This window comes from Tripterygium wilfordii, chromosome 21 (genome assembly GCF_013401445.1).
Source record: "Tripterygium wilfordii isolate XIE 37 chromosome 21, ASM1340144v1, whole genome shotgun sequence".
Taxonomy (NCBI): domain Eukaryota; kingdom Viridiplantae; phylum Streptophyta; class Magnoliopsida; order Celastrales; family Celastraceae; genus Tripterygium; species Tripterygium wilfordii.
Genome location: NC_052252.1, coordinates 7,041,885 through 7,051,351, shown reverse-complemented (window position 1 = coordinate 7,051,351; position 9,467 = coordinate 7,041,885). Strand labels below are relative to the sequence as shown.

The 9,467-nt window shown below is 40.1% G+C and overlaps 2 protein-coding genes across 2 annotated transcripts; both read right to left on the bottom strand.

Annotated features, from left to right (window-relative positions):
• Positions 1 to 1,064: 1,064 nt before the first annotated feature.
• On the bottom strand, positions 1,065 to 2,163 carry LOC119988989 (non-classical arabinogalactan protein 31-like). The gene is made up of 2 exons (XM_038834267.1): positions 1,685 to 2,163; positions 1,065 to 1,565 (listed from the first exon to the last, which is right to left on the bottom strand). The coding sequence occupies exons 1-2, from the start codon at positions 2,097 to 2,099 to the stop codon at positions 1,237 to 1,239; spliced, it is 744 nt and encodes a 247-aa protein (XP_038690195.1). The 5' UTR covers positions 2,100 to 2,163; the 3' UTR covers positions 1,065 to 1,236.
• A 1,498-nt stretch (positions 2,164 to 3,661) lies between these two features.
• LOC119989030 (eukaryotic translation initiation factor 3 subunit D-like) lies at positions 3,662 to 8,362 on the bottom strand. Its single transcript, XM_038834319.1, has 2 exons — positions 6,509 to 8,362; positions 3,662 to 4,000 (listed from the first exon to the last, which is right to left on the bottom strand). The coding sequence occupies exon 1, from the start codon at positions 8,229 to 8,231 to the stop codon at positions 6,510 to 6,512; it is 1,722 nt and encodes a 573-aa protein (XP_038690247.1). The 5' UTR covers positions 8,232 to 8,362; the 3' UTR covers positions 3,662 to 4,000; position 6,509.
• Between the last annotated feature and the right edge of the window lie 1,105 nt (positions 8,363 to 9,467).

Here is a 9,467-nt window from a genome sequence, read left to right as displayed (position 1 = left end):
TTGAATGAAATCTACAATAGAGTGAGTGTTTTGTCTCATTTGAATGAGTGTTTTGTCTCATTTGAAAGTATTGGGCGATTTCTCTAGAAGAAATAGACATGTGTTAGACCGTGTGGTAACATGCATTAGTGCTGAAAATATAATTAACTTTATTTCAACTTTAACATTGGTTAACAAGTATCATGATTCATGGCACATATTTTGTCCTAGACACAACGGTTATATTTTGTTTTGGCAGATTCGAGGGAGGTCCAATAAATTAGTAAAAAGAAGGAACGCTGTTCTGACATGGTGACTGATCTTTGTTCAAAAGCCATGCTTTGCTACCCCAAAAGCCATCATTGATCGGTTCCACAAGGAAGGTCCACCCTGGATATGTGTCCTCTGCTTTTGGTTCCTTCTTTTCAAATGCCAAATGTATCAAAAGGAATTTAATGGCATCCGAGGAAAACAGAGTTGTTGATTGTATTTTTATCCAATCACACTGTACCGCTCATCAGATTTGGGACCGCACAATTCTTTATAATCAATGATTCACATTTAATGATAGAGAAAAAAGTCATAAGTTAAAAAAATCAAAATATAATAAAAATGTGATACGATGTATCACATTTTCAAATGATAGATTTTACAATTCTTACAGAGTATTGGATTCAAATTATAACTCTACGATCCTAGACCAATTGTCAAATTCTGCTGGCCTACTCAGTAAAAGTCGGAGCATATTCGAGGCGCGGATTCTCTAATCTCATTTATTTTGCGTATCCAAAGTCATGATTAACTCTGATAATGACTGCCACTAATCAAAACTACAATCCCAAGACTACATCATTTGTTCATATCACCTCTGTTTTCAAGTAAAGCAATCCGATCTCTACGCAAGAGATTTATTCAGATTCGTAATGCCACAACCCACAAGACAGAACAGAGAGACTGTACTGTTCGACTACTCCTTTTCTTTTATAGTTTTATCCAAGTATATTACAGTACGCATCACGAACCAATCAGTTAGAGCTTTGACTGAACAGTGCACAGCTAGTTCATGAGTTAATGTTAAGAGAATATGATCAGAAATTTATTTAATAATTATATCCTTCATTTTATTGTCACCCAAATGTCAAAACAGAGCACGCACAGAGATCAACACAAACTGCAAATTACAACACATATAATTTTAGAAAGAAGCAAATTAAAAGTTCCTAAACATATATTTTAAGACTTGGAATCCACAAATCACTAGTGATGTGGCGCCGGAGCAGGAGCAACGTGTGAGCATTTGGGTTCAAAAGCGAGTGGTCCAACATTGTAGAGCACAAATGGAAGTTTGTTCACCACAATTGACTTCTCTGCTCTTAAATTGGCACCCTTCACTCCACCGTGTAGATCAGATGGTTCGGCGATGTTAGCCGCCGGTGGTGCCGAAACCAACGACACCTTGCACTTGTGGGCTCCGTAGTTGGTCACCGTATGCGGTGCTTCCACGTAGAAGTAACCGTTCTTGTCAGTTGCCTTCTTGACCTCCTGTGGGTACTTGCTACTGTTGCACTGCAGCTTCACAATGGCACCTGCATAATGTAGCAAACCCACAAGGGTGTGTGTTTGCAATTAAAACAAAAAACAAAACAAATGGGGTCTATTCACAAATTTTAGAAGTGGAAAGGGTGTTTTTGAAAATAAATTGTACCGTAAACAGGGGTGGCTTCGGAGAGTGTATCATGGCCGACAAACTTGCACGACTTGCGATACACAACGCCTTGTACGGCCACGAAGCTTCTCGGGAAATGAAACGGTGGCAACGGCGCGTGAGCAGGTGGATGGACGGGCGCATTTTTGGGAGGATGAGGGTGGTGGTGGTTGTGATGAGCTGGCGGGTGAACAGGTGGATGGCTCGGTGCGTGGTGCATAGGGGAGGGTGCAGGCGCGTGGTGGTGGTGGTGGTGGTGAGTGGGTGAAGGAGTCGGTGCCGTTGTTGGGTAATGGTGGTAGCCACCGTGGTGTGGAATAGGTGGGACAGTGTCAGTTACAAGATCAAGATCTTCACTGTAAACAGTGGAGCAGAGGAGGAGCGAGAGCTGAACCAACAAAAACACAAAACCCATCTCTTCTGAGCTTTGAGAGAGAGAGAGAGAGAGAGAGAGAGAGACTGAGGTTAAGTTTCAATGGGGGGGGGGCGCTTTATAGGGGTTTAGTGATACTAGACTCTTGTATAGTTGTATTGAAGAATAGTCTTTGATTATGATTATTTTAATTTTTGTTCAAAAGTAATTTATGGTAGGAATTTGAAAATGACCAATCTGGTTTTGGTTTGTAATAATTTAGTTGTTTTTAGTGTAATATTGTGGGTTTTGAAAAGAAAATAGTTGGCCTTACAAGTGGCAGAAAGGTCACATGCAGAGGGTATTATGGTGCACGTATAGCAAAGCAAGGTAGAAGTAACCGAGGCCTTCGATACTTGAACCAACCCTTCTTTTACTTTTTAAGAGAAATGGTTATTTAACTTTAGTAAATTTGGTTTGAGAAAAATAAAGGAAAGAAAGAGGAAGAGTGACGTGATATCTGCCTACTACTACGATCAGACTTTTTTTTTTTTTTAACTTTTTTGCCTTGGATGGATATGGATATGGATATGGACATGGAGTATATGGATTATGGAGTATGGAGTGTGTCTCGCACTCTCTGTCTCTGCATTATTTTGAAAGCCAGAAAAAGACAGGAGCATGCAACGCAGTCAATCAAGACAGAGACTTTATGCAGTTATGGTGCTCCCCAATATAGGGGCTTCGATATTGCCATCAAACGCAAAACTAGTATTGTTTGTTTGAAAATATAGCCGTTGGCTTCTTTTTCTAGAAAAACGTCATTTGAAAAAAAAATTATAGACTGTTTGGTTATCTGAAATCTGGTGATTATAAGGGTTTAATTTCCAGAGTGTGTAGAATGGGATCTCTCGGGCTTAACTCCACCAGATGGCACCAGTACGAGTGCTTTAATTGGTTGTTAAGTTATGTGTATGAATTACATTAATAATAGCATAAAATAAGGTAAATGACATTACAGTTACACCACCCCCCATATAAACAAAATTGAACAAAGTCAAGTTATCAGACCTTCCCCACCTGGCTAAGGCATTAAATTATACAAATTGTCTCGGAAGACTAACTCCCAGGCTGTCCAATTAAAGATTGTCTTCGAAGGCAGACAGATTAAACTTCAATAATATGGAGGCATTGGTGCACGAAAGTCCATCGATGGAAGAAGAAAGCAAATGCACTCTTAGCCTTTGACTATACGTTTCATTTTGAGCCTTTGACTATACGTTTTATGGAAGCATTCTTAGCCTCGATTAATGCAAACAGTATACCTAGATGCTAGATGGATTTGGAACTTTCACAATTTCTTAAGAGTTCAATTATAAACTAAAATTTTAAACAAATGGTGAAGCCCTCATTTCTTAGGATGTAGTAAAAAAAAACAATGGAGTGCAAATAGGAGTCCCTATACAAGAGTCTACCAAGCCCATTAGTTTCTTTTTCCTATGAACTCATTCGGCCCACAATACCAGACGAAAATTTAAAATCCAGTGAGCGGTTTTCCAAGCATGGTACAAAATCAGCGATGGATATCACCTAATCCAAAAGAGAAGACAAGATCAAGCAAATAATAAGTCCAAAATATTTTGTTTTCCTCAGCTTCCCATTTTCTGTAAAAGGATTCAGAGCTTCATTATGATAATAAGTTCAAAAGATCTCTCATTCAAAAAGAACAAAGAGAGATAAACCGCTAAGAACAAGAACAATAAGTGGTATGTGTTTCGAGACCAACACAAGCCATCCGCATTGCAAAATTATCTAATGTCAAAATATAGCTCCAGAAATACCAAGACAGAAAATCATTCTGCTCAAATTTTGCCAAAACTAAAGCGAAAATAAGAAAAGGAAAACCTCATATTAAGCAATCCGTACAAAGGCACAATCTTTCATCTCATAGTGTCAGTAGTAACCTGCGATCACCAAGCAAATGTGAATTAAAAAACAACACAAATGTATAAACAATATAATAAGCGGATACAAGCAAGATATACATGAGAGAGATGAAAGCTCAAAAAACAAGATCCAAAACAAAAGGATGAGAGAAAATTCGTTCACAACAAAACTAATAGACCCTAATAACTTGCTATCGGATCTGGTGGTCCAGAAACTTAGAGAACAGGCTTCCTTATGGTCCCCTTACTCCGTCAATTATAATTACAAAGTCTCCTTTTCCGTGCTCTTGTACTAACCCCACTTTTCTCCTGTATTCTACAAGTACAGAGGCTTCATGGCTCCACTTCACTATAGCTTTCAGGCACTTCGCATTTTTTCATCCAGTGGGGGCAAGAAAGCCATGTCCTACCTCATTATTCTATGAGGTGCCATGCAATGTCACATATTTTAGAAAATGCCTAACAGCCATAAGATTCAATAGGATTGTACAGAAGTCCTTAGTTGGTGACCTAATGCAATAACATTAGATCTAGCTTCAAGGCATTTGTTAAAATGCAGCTGATATTAATCAGACCCAGTTTGATTTACATATAAACTCTAGATGAATACACTGCCAAGAAAAATGCAAATTATAGTATCACCCAATACCAAAAAAGACCGGAAGACAATTTTTATATTGGGTGAAAAGAGGATGAAGCCATGCCACATAGCGGAAGGAATATAACAACCACAAACAAGTACGTAAAGAGACCAATTTCAAGGCAACATTCTGCATAACTTGATGCATAAAGGAAAGCATATCATACTATTTATGCATTTTAATGATACTGAAGTTATCCTGGAAAAATAGTGATAAAATTTTCATAAAGCCACCAAGTGAGTATAAGTGATATTATGCCACTACAAAATATTTTTAAAATCAATGCTCTTGGCTACGAAATATATGGAAGTTTTTAAACAGCTATAGAACTAAGAAAAAAGCATACACTGAGAAATGACCAAAGTCCAAAAGAAAATGGTTTGCAGAATATACACCCATTAGGTTGAAGAGCTTTTTCTTAAAAAATAAAAAAGGGTAGGCAGAGGCAACAAATATAGCAACCCTCCTTGGTCGTGAGCATGAGAATACTCATCCACGGCAGAATGTTCGTCTTGAACAATAGCCACTGCCCTTAGGGTGATCCCGTTCTGCAACCCCCAATAAACTGCACAGTTGGAGAAGACCCTTGGCACAACGGCATCTAGTTCATAAAGTTCAGCCCGACCAGTGACTTGTTAGAAATTATGCAGAGGTTGCAGCACACGGTAATCCTAAATGGAATGTAATGACGTAAGGATCCATATGTAAACAAGGTATCTATTTAGATACACTCGAATGACCCCTTCTCATAATGAGAATGTATCTAACCCTATTCCGGTCCGATCCAGCATGGAATGAACTTATAATCATGGAATCGACTCGATCATCAGATTATAAGTTCATAGCCTTAGTCCATTCCCCTTCTGGGTAGAACAGATCTACTAATTCTTTCATTGCCGTTAGTAGGAGGGATCTTGAACTAAGAAATAGATTCTAGAAGCTAAAAGAGGGTATCCTGAGCTTGTGACCACTACTGAGAAGGACCTTAACCAATTTGGGCTATCCCCTTGTTAGTCTGACACTTGAGAGTTAAGATACATACGCTGAATAGAGTTCACATTAATGAACTTGAATCATACAAAATCCAATTCAACAAATATGGAACCGGAAAAAATCTAAGGAATGATACTTAGAATGCGTACTACATTAAAATCCAAAATAATAATTGCTACCAATACCAGATTCCAGCTCAAGGCAAGAGCTCTTGCATGTTCAAGTATCTGGTGCTCATCGCCAAATAATTCAACTATCCAATTTATAATATATTACAAGAAACACAAAAACATATATAGGAGTTCATCAAGAACTTAATAGCCTGCAAGACCCAAGCACTATGCATTTTTCCCCTTAATTTGGTTTTACCAATTCCAAACTTAGACCTAAATGCTTGGAATATGATCAGACTAAATAGACTAATCACCATTCGAAGAGAAAAGAATAACCGACTTGGATTAAACATAACATGCCCCAAGGCTCCCAACTAATCAGTTGTGAACACATCATCCTCAATTTTCCATTAGCTGCAGAAATTTGTGTTTCATAGCGCCCATTGCATCCATAATATCATTCATAGTTCCATAACTGTAACAAGTATTTTCAAAAACCTAGAAATCATATTAACTAAAGGTTGGACAGATTTGAATGAGACTTTCTTCCATCATCCTTGTCAAACATTTCAACAATTAGAATCAAATCATAAGTTACAAATGTATAGAAAGCGCACTCCAGTCACTAATAGTAACTATAGAATTAACAGCAAAGAAACAAAAAGGCACTTAAAAGAAACATCATAGCCCGAGGCATCTATAAGTTGGGCAAATTGATATGACTCAATAGACATGATAATGACTAAATCAGATATTCGGAAACAACAATAAAAAGTTACCTTAAACTTGACCATCAACCTCTTTATCTTCCACATCATTAGCAGTGCCTACCGCCTCTGTGCCGTCAGCATCCTCAGCAGGAGGCTGAACCTGATCCTCCTCAGGTAGTGGCTCCTCCACATAATCATTCTCAAAAGCATCCGGAGGAACCTCATAAATCCTCACTTGTGGCTTGGATGGGTCCTTCACAAGCACGTACTTGCCCTCATTTAATTTCATGCACAAGTCCACAATGGACTTCACAATCCCCCACATGTTACCAGTATTCAAATTAATCTGAGCAGCAAATTCCCTCGGCTTATAGCCCACAACTGCAAGTATTACATGGTTGAAATGATCCCTCGGATGAACCCTCGAGACATAGCCCAATTTCATCAAATCAGCACTTGCCAATAAGGCCTGCGCAGTCCATTTTGCCAACTTATTTGCATTATTCTTCAATTCAGTGGCCAGAACTGCTCCCCTCTGTGTCTCTAGCTTCTGCCTCCAATCAACTCCAGTATACTTGGTATCAAACTCATTAAGGGCGTTCAAAGTCAAAAACTGCCGCTGATTGTTAACATCAGCAGCACTCTGTACTTCACAACGTGAAACAAGATACATATCATCATCAAGCTTCCACCTCCTATACCTATAAGCCACGGAGGCAACTTCCTCCCCTTCATTTGCAAACGGATTCGGCTCATCAAAGGCCACCTTTTTCCCATCTCTGATTAAAACCTGCTGCGAGAAATTCTGATTAATATAGGCAGCTTCAACGCTCAGAGAATAAGCAGAATTGATATCTTCTTTGGCCTCTGGAAGCGGTTCTTGGGAAGTCTCATGCACCGAAAGCAGATCTAATTGGGAGCCATCACGCTTGTCAAAGAACAACTTGTTGCCCACTCGCTGGATAACTATGTCCCAAGAATAAACCGAGCGAGGCGCACACATAAGGGTCGAAAGAATGGTGTCAGTGGCGAACACAGTGGCCTTATCTTCATTTGCAAGTCTGCGAATGACAGGATCGTCGGTGGTCGTGACCTTGAAGAAGTTGCGATTCTTGAAGCGCTCGAGACGGCGCTCGTTCTTGGGAGTGGTACGGTCATAGGTTCGGTCGTAATATTCAAGGGCTCCACAGAGAAGAAGGTCCTCTGGCTCAGGAACGGAGAAGGAGAGCTTGGAGAACGTAGAGAAGGGGATCTGGTCGAGCATATTCCATTCGGGTTGAATATCCACGGAAGACTTGAAGGCAGCGGCCTCGCGGCGAGTCTGGTTGGTCTGGTTTCTGTTAAGGTACAGTCGATCACGGCGGGCACGCTCCTTTTCCTGCTCTCGCTTGCGGGCCTCCACCTCCTCGTCGCGACGTTGAGGGAGCTGGTTATGGCGGTGGTGCTGGTTAAAACGCCACTTGGGACCAAACTTTGGCCGTGGAGGAGGCTTACCGTCAACGAGGCGGAATGAGGCATCATCGTCCCCAGCTTCAGCGACTGCGGCGGGGAATGAATCATCGGCGGTGAAATCGAAAACAGAGTCAGCGGAATTCTTGGATGAAGGGCGGGCACCGGGGTTGTTGAAGTTCCGCGTCCAATCAGCGATTCGGCCTAGTTTCTCAGAGCGGGAAAAGGGAGCAAAAGGGACGTGGAGAGGAAGGGTCGTGGTGGTGGAGCCGGTGGTTGTCTCCGGTGGGCCCCAGCCATCGGGATTGAAGGGGACGGCGCCGAATTCAAAGCTTCCTACCATGGTGGCGACGTATGTTGGATCTGGAGACTCCGAGTAAGTTGAGCATACACTCGACGCTTGAAGAGGCTTTTGAGTTCGCGGTGACAGAAAGAAAACCCTAGGTGGCAGAGTTACGTTTCTCAGTCGTTACATTACGCTTTTGCCCCCAGTAATTGATCATATTGTCGCTTCAGTTGAGTGCTTGAGGCTTTATGGGCCTGGTTGCTCTTTTAGAGGTCCATGTTGTAGGCTTGTAGTTGTAGGAAATAATGCAGCTGCGCTGTTTTGGGCTTTCTATTGTGCCATATGGGCTGGGCCTTGTAACCCTTGTTATTGGTTCGATGTTTATTCTGGGTTTTCATTTAGATACACGTTACCTTCAATACTGAATAGTAACGCTTCGAACATGATAAAAGTATAAAACCAATATGTCTTTACTGTTTATCAAAGCTATTGCAAGAGCATATGAAAAGAATTGTCGGCCTTTTAGTGTAGTTTTTTGAACTAGTGCTAATCCGGTGAAACATATATCTTTGTAGGAAAATAAGTGTGCTCCCTGAAGGATCATTGATATCTCAGGTTTATTGACGATGTCCCGAAATCTATGACAACGGTAAAGAACAAATTAGAAAATCAATAGCATAACAAATCATTAGTTTTCTAATAGAAAATCGTAGTAAGAATTATATATTTCTTAAGCAAACACTGGTTCGAAGGAAGCAGTGAGTAAAAATGGAGGTTAGTCTCATTGGTCAATTGTTCTTGGATCGTTCTATTTCCAAGGAAGCAGTGAGTAAAAATTTCAAGGAACATTGGTTGCCCTTCTCCGCTAGATCGTTGGATTCACTAGACTATCCAGGTTGCCAATTCCATAACAGTCAATCCTACGATTTAGGGCAATAACCAATCAACGGTGTTTTAGTCTTGATGCAGATGCTTATGAAGATCCCTGTAATATTGTTTGTTTGTTTATCTTTTCTCTGATGAGATATTTATCAGGAGGGGTTATGCTATGAATGTTAATACTGTCTAAAATGTTTTGATTCCTTTTTAATAAAGGTTCCAGAGTACTACTGATGCCCTTTTAAAAAAAATATCTTATGTTCAAAAGCCTTACAACACTTAGGGCCAGTTTGGTTGGGCATTTTCACCAGCATTTATACTAGTATCTAATATAAATGCTCCAAGCTTGCCAAACAACAATTTTACGACACATATTCCGAGACATTTTATTCTAACATTTCTACTACTTTTTGA

Coding starts and splice junctions, on each gene's coding strand:
- LOC119988989 (XM_038834267.1), bottom strand. CDS start 2,099: ATGGGTTTTGTGTTTTTGTTGGTTCAGCTCTCGCTCCTCCTCTGCTCC. Junction 1,566..1,684: donor CGAAGCCACCCCTGTTTACG/GTACAATTTATT, acceptor TACATTATGCAG/GTGCCATTGTGAAGCTGCAG.
- LOC119989030 (XM_038834319.1), bottom strand. CDS start 8,231: ATGGTAGGAAGCTTTGAATTCGGCGCCGTCCCCTTCAATCCCGATGGC.